General features: G+C 38.0%; 1 protein-coding gene across 1 annotated transcript in view; it reads left to right on the top strand.

Moving 5' to 3' along the window:
- The window catches only part of LOC149196930 (derlin-2.1-like), a 119,399-nt gene that overhangs the window by 80,627 nt on the left and 25,989 nt on the right, over positions 1-12,783 (top strand). Inside the window, exons 3-4 of the mRNA XM_089405684.1 lie at positions 898-1,112; positions 1,366-1,449. Coding sequence (XP_089261810.1) covers positions 898-1,112; positions 1,366-1,449 — 299 coding nt within the window. The remainder of the gene's footprint in view (positions 1-897; positions 1,113-1,365; positions 1,450-12,783) is intronic.

Genomic DNA, 12,783 nt, shown 5'->3' with positions numbered 1-12,783 from the left:
CCTCTGGAAGATTGATTCCCGTATTCCTGGGTTTTGGGTGCAGAATTGGATTGAACTCTCATTGGGGTCTTGACTCTATAGGGTTTTTTAAATTGAGTTTCTGATGGACTTCTTTGACCAAAAAAGACTTTGAACCGAGCCAACCAGCAGGTGGATGGAAAGTTCAGAGTTGAGATCAGGCAAGATAAATTCAGGCTAGTCCTGGCTTTGCCTTGTCATTAGTGAAATTGCCCAACAAGCATAACTGGGGTGTCTAGGTGTACATTTTAGCTAGGAAGCCCTGTAATCCCTAACATAACCTTAGGTCACCAACTTTGTTGGCCTGGTTGTAAACATTTAGCAGCTAATTTGTTTTTGTAAAAACCGGGAAAACATGTTTCTTCTTTCTATGTATGGCATATTCAAGACTTGTCATATATTATGGTACCAAACTTTGTTGATTGATGCTCAAAGGCCCATGTAGGTCACTGAAGAATTTTGAATCATCTCCATGCTGGTGATGTTCTATAGAAATGGGTATTTTTATTTATCATAGAGATGGACAATATTGACAGTGATAAGCAGGTACATGTTTTTTTTTCTTCTCCTTTTTTATTTTAGGTTTGTCTATATTATGTTAATAAATTACATCTGTTGAAGCAATCACTTGAAAGCAACATATATTACACAGGGTTTCAGAATTACATCCAAGCTAGTGAATTTTTTTAGAAATGGGTATATTTACAATTTAGTAACTTGGAAAAGTTAGTTTTCTGTAAATGTTTAGGGAACTTCATAGATTTGATTTCAATGTTTGGACACATGGATAATTGTTAATGCTATATTTTGTGGTTTTTTGCTTATTGTATACTTATCAAGATGTGCAGAAAACACTCAGAAATTATTTTTTTCCCACAGATTTGGACTTTCTGTTCCACATGTTTTTCCTGGCTCGGTATTGCAAACTCCTTGAAGAGAACTCCTTCAGGGGAAGGACTGCAGACTTCTTCTATATGCTGTTATTTGGAGGAACCGTGCTAACTGCAGTCGTTTTAACGGGCGGCATGATCCCATATCTTTCGGAGTCTTTTTCCAAAATCTTATTTCTTAGCAACTCTTTGACGTTTATGATGGTTTGTTCAATTTTTCTGGCATTATTTTCATTTACATATTTTTGGTTTAGAGTATGTTCTTACTGCAAGTTCTATCAAAAGCGAAGTTCAGTAATTAAACATGGAATTTCTGTCTGGCTTGCCTTGTTTTAACATAATATGCCACAGCTGGCAAAGAGAATTCCTTCTCATTTAATTCAGGTATCTACAATGGATGGGTTTTACTGTTGTATGTAGTTCAAGTAAGTTACATAACTTCTTATTGAAATTGCAGGTTTACGTGTGGAGTAAACGCAATCCTTTTGTCCATATGAGTTTCCTTGGTCTTTTCACATTTACTGCACCATACTTACCATGGGTAAGATTCCCCTTTGAATGTTCTTTCCTTCCTCTTTTTCAACAACTATAAGGAACTCGTTGCATTAGTAAAATTGTTTTGTGGTGTAAAAATGATTTTTTTGATTAGTTAAAAGTGATTTTTTTTGACAAGTTTTGACTGGAGAGGGTGCAAAGCTCCTTACAAGGTCGTCTTTAAAACCAGAAGACTTTGTCTATGAAGCTGTGACTGAGAGGTATCTTTTATGTCAAAGTCGTCCAGGACTTCTCCTGGCCTCATCTGCATAGAAGGCTGCATCAGCACAGTGGACCCACATTTAACCTCTTACCATCATTATCACATGAGTTAGTTTTGTGGCATTAACACTGGCTACAGCTTGAAATATTTGGTCAACCCCATTATCATGGGGAGTTTGCCTGCTGGGTGTTGAATTTTGCTCAGGATTACGGCAAGCATTCCAACTTGTTGCTATATGACATCCTGACAGACAAGAAATTGATATGCTAGTATTTTCATGGTCTTACGACTTTTTCTTTTGGAAAGGGTGCGTAAGAGTTCTATTAATGATCAAAATTTTAAAATGTACAATTCAAGGTTTGGTTTAGCACTACCTTGCCTATGCAGAGGTCCACTAAAGTTCTATGAACATGTGAAAAAGTTTTGCATTTGTACATTTAAAGGACAGTGTACTATCTAAAGTTCATTTAGAGGCTTTGAATTACATTTTCTACAAGAAGACCAAAATGGAAAAATAGAACAGAAATTTAAACACCAAAATGGCAAAATAGAACAGAAATTCCCATCAGCTCTATCCTTAACAAAAGCAAGCTTTCACAAATTAGTTTGCCAATTAATTCTCATTGGTATAAATGTGACCAAGCTAATTTGCTCAAACCTTAATGCAGCCAATTGAGCCTTCATAACAAAATCCTCTATTGCTACATGATGAAGCGTGTTACTTCCATTAGATGTATCTGTTATTAACTTGGAATCCTCTTCGACAATGGACTATGGCACTCCTTTTAAGGCCAAAAGCACTCCACCTGCTCCAACTGTACCAGGGTTTTTCTGATGCCCCATGATAACCAAGTCTCCAATATCGTTCTGATATAATGTTGATTACAGCCTGAAATGCTTGTCTTCAAGGATGCTTATCTTCAATTTCCTGGCATAAGATCTCCAAATTTTGTCACATTTCATATTCTAGAAGCTCTAAGAAGCACAAGTCAAACTTTCCGGTGAGTTCCATATTTCATGATGAAGCTTTCTACCCAATTTTAGACACTTATAGAGACTAGTCATAGTGGCACAATGGTAAATTGCTCATAAGATACATCCAGGCAAATTATACGAAAAAAACTTGCCTGTTGGTTTACCTTTTACTTGGAAAGGGTTCTTGCCATCCAATCTGGGAGGAATTAATTAATATTGTTGATTGACCAATACTATCAACATCTATAAATGCATTAGCAGCAACGCTATGACAGAATATGGTCAAACACCTGCTCCTTGTATTTGTAAAGTACAGAGAGGGATGGGCCTGTTCATCTCTTTCAATCAGGTTATGGTATATGAGCATTTTGTAATGACCAGTGTTATAAGAACCAGAAGGGAGTGGACTGAATTGGCGGGTCTGACTTTTTTTGAGCAAAACCTGGTCCAAACCGGTGCCACAGACCAGAAAAGGCTGGTCTGGTACTGAACCGACTGGTTCCACCAAACCAGCCTTTATTCACTGAACCGGATGGTTCCATATAGAACTAACTGGTTTTGTACAATGCAGTGAAACATGAGTCTCCATCGCGAGTCCAACTCTGCCAGGCCCTCGGACAATCTGATTCAACTTTGGGCGAGTCAAACTTGTGTTGACCAAGTTTGACTCGCGACTCACCGATTAATAGCGATTCAGGTGATTGAGGTGATTTTCAGCCCTCGACTCAGTGAGCATGGGTTTTAACTTTCAGGGTTGCTGCATTGTTCTTTGCGTGGTTTAGTTAGGCTAAAAATTAAACACGGTTTGTAACTCACTTCTCACTGCTCAGGCCCGCAACTCATACGCCGAGAAGGTAATAGAGGCATAGTGTGCTCCAGCGTTAGCTTCGGTGTGTGCTCATGATATATTGGACATCTATTGATATTATGCATTGTTTGAACATGGCTTTATTGAATAAAGATAAAAATGTTTTTATTTTTTGATTTTTCTTTTATTCTATTTTATTTTTTATTTTTTTTTATTTTATTCAATGTGTAAATTTGTATTTATTGAATTCACTGATTTTTTCCTGATCCGATTAAAACACTTCGCCCTTTTGCCTTGCCGATTTTGAGTCTAGTAACATTGGTACAATGTGACTAAGGACCATCTAAGTCACAGGACACGTCCCTCAGGGTCATGTGTCTCGTATTTCACATGTCGGACACGAAATACGACCTAAAACGTGTCCAAAACGTTTTTTATCGTGTCCTCCAATCGTGACATGCGTTTTCGACGTGGCAAAAATATGCCCTATCGTTTTTGCTCCTTAGGACATGTGTCCCACAAAAGGTCACTCATAAAGCCTGCACATGGTTCATTTTTCTAGTTTTTTCGGTCATTTTTCACCGTTAAAGCTCATTGGAGTCGTTGTTGTGTTGGAACTTGGTCATTGTTTGCTCGTTGGAGTCGTTGTTGTGTTGTGTTGGAAGTTCTTCTAGCAATTCCCAACTGTCAACTTCACATCGACCTGGGTCTTGGAAAATAGTGTTCATGGTTTGGAGCTCGTGGTTTGGGGCTTAAATTTCTTGTTTTTGAGTGTGTGGGGACCAGGTCAACATTTTCTTGTATTCCATACGCCCATATCTATATAATTTCTATCAATGTATTCAAGAGCCTTTTTAGGTGATGGGTGCCATTCACATTTTTTAACTTTTGAAATAGCTTTCTTCATGGTTTCTATAGCTTGATTCATTTGCTTGTTCTCAAAATATCCATCCACAAACATTTGCCATGTTTCCACAAACATTTCCCATGTTTTGAAATTTGGTTTTCCTCCTTTTTCTAAAACATGTTCAAGAAAGACTCTGCGGCCTGCCTTTTCAATCATTCCTTTTGTGATATAGGCATCAATTAGTACATTGGGCACTCTGATATCATAACTTAGGCCATTGAATTCCCACTCTTCAAAATATTTTTTGACTCCCTGCATATCTCCAAGTTTGATCAATGAAGAAAGCATGCATATATAGCCATTGTATTGTTTTAATTGCAAATTTCAATGGCTACAGAGAGTTGACTTAAATATATAGGGCTCTACCTAGTTGAGTCTGTCTTGCAATTGCCCACATTTTCCAGGATGTGCAACTTGAGTAAGTCAGATTCATATACTAGTCAACAAGAGAGCTAGAATTGCCGAGAAAGAAAATATTAGTGTCTGATGTCATATGTGCAATACGCAGAATGCCCCTGTTGAGATCCTTGATTTTATTGTCAATCTGTTTAATAAGTTAATAACATGAAGATTTAAGAATGAACAATGAACTGTGAGCAATGAACATCATTGATGTAGTAAATTAATAAAAACTAATACTATATTTCAGTGTTATATATATATATAAAACGTGTCCTTTGTGTCCTGTTTCCGGGGTTGATGTGTCTCGTGTCGAATTCTTGTATTTACTTGTCCTCCGTGTCTCGTATCCTCGTGTCATGTGACTTAGAGGACCATTGAAATTCAATATATATATATAAAGCAATAATATATGGGTGGGCAGCCTAATATTCAACTATCATTTTTAACATTACCAATAATTGTTTCTGGATGTTTGAGAGTAGTTCCAACCTTATTGGATTCATATGGAGAAAGTAGAATGTTGAACCTACTCAAAATCCAACGTACTTAACAGTTTTCAGGATTTTAGGATTGGGGGTGTGCAACTTGTCCATTGGAGCTTGTCATGTATGAGGGTATGGAACTAACATTTAATGAAGAGCATCAAGCTCTCTATGTACTCGATGTTGGTGGCACTATGTTGAACTCCTTTGTCATGACCCAGGTAGAAATGTACACTTCGCTCAAACAAACTCTTGATTTGACGTGTTAAGCTTTTTCTAAATTTTTTTAAGGAGTTGTCTTTAGTGCGACTTTTTGGACTTTCTGGTGCCGGAATTTGGCGGAAAAATTTGAGGTGAAATCTTGATTTGTGTTATTTAAACTGGTTTTTTGACTGTATATATGGATTTAGCACCCTGAAAAACCCCTAGGGCACTTCGATTGTGCACACTGCAGCGGTCACCCATCAAACTTGTGATTTCAATAAATTCCTGCCAGATTTTAGAGAAATTAGACCGGAGAAACCCACTGGAAATGCTTCCAAAAAGTCACACTAAAGACAACTCGTTTTTTTAATGCTTAGAGGGTGATATTGATGATGAAGATCTCAATGTAAGCAATGATTTTGATGATATGTAGGTATTTGTTGTAGCATACTTTTTTGGACTCTAGAGGCCATCTAGAGCCTTTTTATTGATGTATTTTTGGTTTAGAGATGGATTGCACTTGGTGCTATTTTGGTTATATGCACCTTTGTTATATATGTGAGAAACTTTGCATATTTTTGTATAATGTTTTGGATTCATATGGATGCACATGAATATATATGTTTTTTTCAAAATCCATATATTTATGTATTTTTTGGTTGACTGGTTTTTAGTCTGTTTTCACTGGTTCCAGTCTGCTTCACATCTTTGGGCTCTACCGGTTCGATGAATGGTCATGACGCAATAACTGCATGAAACACTATCCTTGGTGGATCCGTGGGCAACTATAGGAGTTTCTGTACATGATTAGTTACATTAACTTCCTACAACTTCTCCAGAATAGTACTGATGATTGATGATGTATTTTAAATTCTTAATGTCCAAGTTGGCTGGCTATCTGAATGACAAGTTTGTCTTTCTGCAATGATGCAAGGATGTAAACTCCTTGAATGGCCTCCCTTAATCTGGAAATTTTACTGTGCAACTTACATTTATTGATTATTCTGTAATATGTTGCCAAGAATACTACTCCCCTAACTAAGGAGGGTCTAATTACTGTCTTTCTCATCCTGCGTGGTTGACTGCAGTTTTGAGTTCTTCACTTCTAGCAGATGTGATATATTTTTTTTTCCACACAGGCTTGAAGGTTCTTCGAAGTATATATTCAAATGGAAAAGACACCGAAGTCTTTATTTCCAGGGACAAAGGCAAGTGGCCTTTCCAGGACCATGACCGGATATAAGCAGTTAGGGTCTGTGAGGGTCTGTGAAGAGTCAAGACTGGATAAGTTTCAATGTCTGCTACGAATGGCCATTCGTTTCTGAATTGATTTCGATTTGCATTGTCACTTTCATATGTGGCTTTGCTAGCCAAAAGTGGCCAATAATATAGTTTTGTAAAATTCCTGTTCACTTTTCTGGAAACATGTTTGGCCCATTGACTTGACACAAGGAAGCCTCAGCAATGGTTGTGTGCCTTTTGAGGCATGGTTTCTGTGCTTTTGTGAAGTTCCAGAAACGGGCAGTTTTCAGATGGAGCTTCTGCAGAATAGCTTGTATGCTTTTTTGTCATGGAGCATAGAAATCAGATTGAGAGAGGAAGTTGTGACTCTGGTAGGAATGTATTCAGACTTCTAGTGTTTGAAATTAATAATTATCCATTTGGTCTGGGTGGCTATCCTACATTGATTCCCCTTTCCTCCTAGATAATTAATGACAAATTCAGAGAATCTGTCAGGCCATAGCAGAATTCAGGAGGCCATTCAAATGCTATTTTTTTATGCTTGGGATGTGATGCTGTCCATGTCAATAGCATTTATAGGGTCTGTTTTTGCCAGCAAATTAACTTAAAAATAAAATCCCATCTTTTAATTTGATGTTCTTTTCATTCATGGACACTTTTAGGATTCCATTGAAGGCCATGATGAAGCTTCATATTGTAACAGTTTAATACGACAGAGTTGATTTTAGATGCTATGACAGGAACCTGGAAGCACAAGTTACTAGTAGCTTTTCAATCTATTTTTTCACTGTTACACAATGTAAAGCACATAACATCGGCCCATGCCAATGCTGAAAAATGAGAAATTTATGACCGTAATCAAGAACAGGCTTTTTGTCTTTAGATTGATCTACATGATGAAATAGGCCTTGGAGAGTTTCTAACCATATCATGCTATTACTTACACATTGAATCAGCAGCACTCGTAGCATGTTTGACACTGTTGCACAGCTGGAATGTATCCAGTAGCCACAAGAACAGCATCGATCAAAATTGCTGACAAAGATATACTATTTTATGTTATTGTAAGGGTATTGATCTAGTGGCACTTAAAACTTTTTCATTTTGTTAGAACTGGCACATGAACTATGGTCATAACGAACACTGTAGTCAACTATCTGTTGATTGTCACAATATATCTGTCAGTGCTTATGATTGGACTATAACTAGTTTTTTGGGTAAGAATGGATTTATCTATTCATATATACAGTGCAATTTACAGTCAGTGGAAGATCTTAACCTAGTGAAACATGGTCAACCTCTCAAATACTTAACAGTAAAGCATAGAGTCGAGCAGAATATTGCATGGGCAGTCTCATTGCCCCATGAAGCCTCCTAGGACAAGTACCAGAATATATAAACATGAGAGACAGACCAGGAAAGCCTATGGTCAAGCGTCCTTCTATGGGCTGCTTTGTGTTGCTTCCAGCTTGGTGCATGGAGTCTTCCTCTGTGGCTGTTGAGTCCTCTGAAGCATGTCCTTGTTCTGAACCCCCTTGTCTCTGAATTGCATTGAGAAGGGAGTCATATTTGTTGTTGAATAGCTGAAGAGTGTCCAACATGTGTTCCAGGATAGGATTACCCTGTTATGGTTGTCTGTCAATTTGCAGGCAATCATCTTCTTGGTGTGCCACGTGAACATCAGGTAACCTTGTTTCTAGAGACCCCTTTGTCAGACACTATCTTAGCTAGCTCCTCATTGACTATCTGACTGCAGGTGACCTCTCTTTTGGCAAACATTGTCTTCCAGATTATTTATCTTCTTGATGATGGAGGCTGTGTGCCTGGCAGAAAAACTCTTAGTAATTCTTAGAGCTTTTGACTGCGAGGCTGGGCTGCAACCTTTTCTTTTTGGGGCTGGGGTTTCTGTTGTCTTCCTTTGCCCAGGCTCTTGTGGGGTATGGCAGCATAAGCCATACTTGCCTGGTTTGAACCATAGTTTTAAAAAACGGAACCGGTGATTGACCTGGTCGACCTATCAAACCGGTTTTTGAACCAGAACCAGAAAAACCAGACTGGTCAGATCTCAATGAACTGGTCATTAAAAAATACTTGAAATAATTAATTTTTAATGAAAAAATATTTTTAAGATTTAAAACCATGATTCAAGCCGATAGAGACATAATATGCAAAGTTTTCTCCTCTATATACCATGTAAGGTTGAAGATATAAAAATGTCAGAGTGCAATACACATCAACAAGAGAATACATAATCAACGAGGCTGTAAGTGGCCTCTAGAATTCAAAAACAATGCTACAAGTTATTGGGCCACTGCCCTACTACAAATCACTGATCAAACTCATCATTGATTCACCACTACGAGAAATGGGATCATCAACAAGAGCTACATAAACATCATCTAGCACATATAGGAAAAAACTCATCAAAAACATATAGGAAAACAAGATACTCTTTGTATTAATAGAAATGGGAGAGAGTTTACAACCAAGAATAGTAGCTGATCTTGGAGAGATCCCCCCAAGTTGACTTGTCTTTGTCACAAAGCACACCTTAATATCACCTTAATGCATGAATATGATGACTCTTAGATTCAAGGCAGCAGCATGAGGGCATGATCAGTCTCCAAAAGCCAACCTTGATGTTATGGATGGCAGTGAATTTATAGGAGAGGGATGGTAGTTTAGGATTTACCATAATGAGCTTGAGATCCACTTATGATGGGAGGATGAGTTCAAGGGATAAGAGGTGAAGTCTCCAAGGCAGGATCAAATAGGACTTGAGCTTCTTATCCAGAGTAAATGGTTAAAACAACCCCTGCAAGCTTCTCGAAGAGGAAGCTTCAAAAATCTTTTTAATTTTACTGAATTTCTAGAATCAGTGCACCCTCGACAAGGAGCAACTAGTGCTGGTGCAGAAGGGAGCAACCAACACTAAACGAAGGGGGTGTTGGGGCTAAAAAAATTGATTTTGAGCAATTAATCCCAGAAACTCATACTTTTGGAAAGGTCATGCTTAGGGCTTTGTGTAGGGATGATGAAAACATGTTCACAGATGTGGATTGATTTGTAGGCCTATTGACCAGATGTGACAATGGTTTATAACAGTCGTGTTGCTTTTGCGTTTTGCCTGGCGAATAATTGTGTGTCGCTGTCTAAAACGTCTCTGTTGCTATCTGAAATTGAGCAGGTTGCGATTGACAAATTCGTGGAATAATGCAACTAGGTTATAATTCATTGTATTAACCACCAAACGAAACCTAAAATCTAAAAATCACATTGCAATTAGGTTGAAATCCATGGCAGTGTTGGATTTCCTTGTGGGATTCGTTTCCCTTTTGCGGGATTCGTTTCCTCAACACGGGATCCATTTCCAACAAATCGTGATTCGGCACATGGCCGTTTCCTGCACGGATCCAAGCAGATCTTCAGATCCTGGACCCCCTTGTGCCAGATTCGGTAACTTAGCTTAATATAAAAGATTGATGCTCGTAGGTTAAAGAATGAACAAAAGACTGCATGATCTTGGACGACGATATTGCAAATGAGGTTTGAATTTAGTATTTGTACACAACTCGAGTAGTGGACCATCCCAAGATGGCTTATGGACCCACATAAGTAGGGCACAACCCCAAAGAGGTTGTTGAGCTTACATATCAAGCTCGACTAAGTCAATGTTAATCATTACCTAGTTTTTGAGTACATGATGGCCTTAGCCATAATTATTGCCACACAAAATGCATTAATGGCACAACATAAGATTGTCATGGTCACATGTGAAGATTGCACAATATAAGATTGTCATGGTCATGTGTGAATATTACACCATTCTCAATTGGTGTTCCCTGTTGAAGCTTTGTTAGCTTTTGAGGCCGATGGGAGAAGCCTAGTGTTGGACCCCTAACTACTTTATGTAGACTTGGGAAATGGTCCCACATCAAATTTGAATGTTTGAACAAGTTGTCTCAGGGAGCTTCTAATCAATGTGGGTAGTTTCTTAACAGAATGAGAGAGGGGGCATAGTCTCACCAACCTACAACTCCTTGTATCCATGATTGCAATATCAACAAGGTGTAGCCTTCATTTGTCAAAATATGCTGGGAGAAGGAAATGATCAATGTAGTGGAACTAGGTGTAGATAAGTCTTCTTGTGCTTCAAGTAACGAAAAAATGTAGCAAGGGACCCTCACGAATCTCTATATTAACAATGGAATCTGCCCAAATTTTATAATATATGGTACAACTAAAATTGAATTGCTCTCATATCAACTTATTGGAGAGGACAATGCTAATGCATTTTGTACGTTTGTAGGATGCCAAGAGATTTTGTTTAACTTTTGAAAGTTTGTAATTACATTAAATTCAAATGTACATAGAGGAATTGGAATTTTTCTTGGGCTAATAAAGTTTTAATTCTCAATTATGTGTTGAAATTTGGTACCGGAGGACAGGTGGTTCCCTTAGGCTTTGATCTTTGGCCTAGGGAAAAGTGTCCAAAAGAATTTAATTTTTTCTCCTAAAGTAACTTTATAATTTTTTATAAAGTTAAATCTAATTTAAAAGTGACTTTAAGTGATAAAGTTACTAAGTCTAATTTTAAAGTGACTTTTATAAAGTCAATGAAAAATTAGAAAGGAAAAGTGACTTTGGAAATAAATGACTAAGTGGGTCTTTATTAAAGTGGGGTGAATTAAAAAATAGAAAGTGAGATTTAAATGAGCATTTAATCTCAGCCATTGATCTAAATCTATTTCAGCCATTGGATTTAGGGATCACCCAAAAGTCACTTAGGGTTGGGTTAAGGGAGGAAAAGGAGGAAAAGATCATTCATTTTTTCATGAGCAGATTGGGAGAAGGAGAGCAAGAGAGCAAGGGAGATTTTTGGGCAAGGAGGAGAAAGAGGCAGCAGTTTGGCACACATACCAAGGCAGCACTTAAGCAAATCCGTACAGCTCAAAGAACAAGCAGAAAAAAGGCAGATTTTTGTGAGCAAACAGGGAAAAACTGATTTTCAGGCACGAATATCGAGGAGGCGATTTTCTGCACAAATTTCGAGGTCTGCCCGTACAGCCCGTACGGTCCGTACAGCTCGTACAACGCATTTTCCAGATTGTCTGTTAGCTGAAAAACAGATAAGTTTGCTTGCTGGAAAAATTTGTTTTGCTGATTTTTTGCTGAAAATTTTCTCACTGTAAAAAGGTATTTTCCAGAAATAAAGAAGAGCTCTCAAACTGGTTTTCCCCAAGAGTTGTAGGGGGTTTTTCCAGGGTCAAGTTGACCAAAAATCTCAGTGTTTAAATGTGTTTTAAAGACTGTTTATTACTGCTGATTTTTATTTCTGCAATTTCCAGCGTTCTGTAAAATTTCCAGAATTTGTGTTTTCAACAATATTTATTTTTCAGCTTGTTAAATGTATGGTTATGGGAAAGGGCATTTAACTACATGGGAGAAATAAGGTGAAACTGAAAACCGGGGTGGGAAAACAGAAATTTCTACATGGTATCAGAGCTTGAGTGCTGAAGGGCAGTTTGGGACAGCAAAAGGAAAAATTACAGCTGCTGTTTTTTTCACTCAGAAAATTCCAGCAAGCTGATTTTTCATAAACAACAGTTTTATCTTTACCACAACAGTGCTATTTTTCAGTTTTAGGACAGCAGGATGTCATTGGGATTGAGGGTAGAGGATAGGCTGGATGGGCATACAAATTACAGCGTTTGGAAGGAGAGAATGCAGAGTATCTTTGAGGAGGCAGAAGTCTGGGATATCATGGTGCATACCACACAGAACCCTGTTGTTGTGCCTACTGATGCTACTCAGTTGACAGCTTATAATAAAAAGAACAACAAGGGTAAGAGGCTGATTCTAGACGGAATCAAAGACCATTGCATTCCTCATGTGAGAGGAAAGAGCAATGCCCATGAGATGTGGACAACATTGTCCAATCTCTACCAGAGTACCAATGAGAACCGAAAAATGGTCCTGAAGGAGAAGCTGAATAACATTAAGATGGGTAATGATAGTGCAGCTGGATATCTCACAAAGATTACTAATGTGAGAGATGAGTTGGCAGCGATTGGAGAGGCCATTCCACCCACTGAGTT

The sequence above is a fragment of the Pinus tabuliformis genome, chromosome 2_2 (genome assembly GCF_031772625.1).
Source record: "Pinus tabuliformis cultivar Carrire ecotype Pingquan chromosome 2_2, CPIR1, whole genome shotgun sequence".
Classification (NCBI taxonomy): domain Eukaryota; kingdom Viridiplantae; phylum Streptophyta; class Pinopsida; order Pinales; family Pinaceae; genus Pinus; species Pinus tabuliformis.
This window is presented reverse-complemented; position numbering and strand designations above follow the sequence as displayed.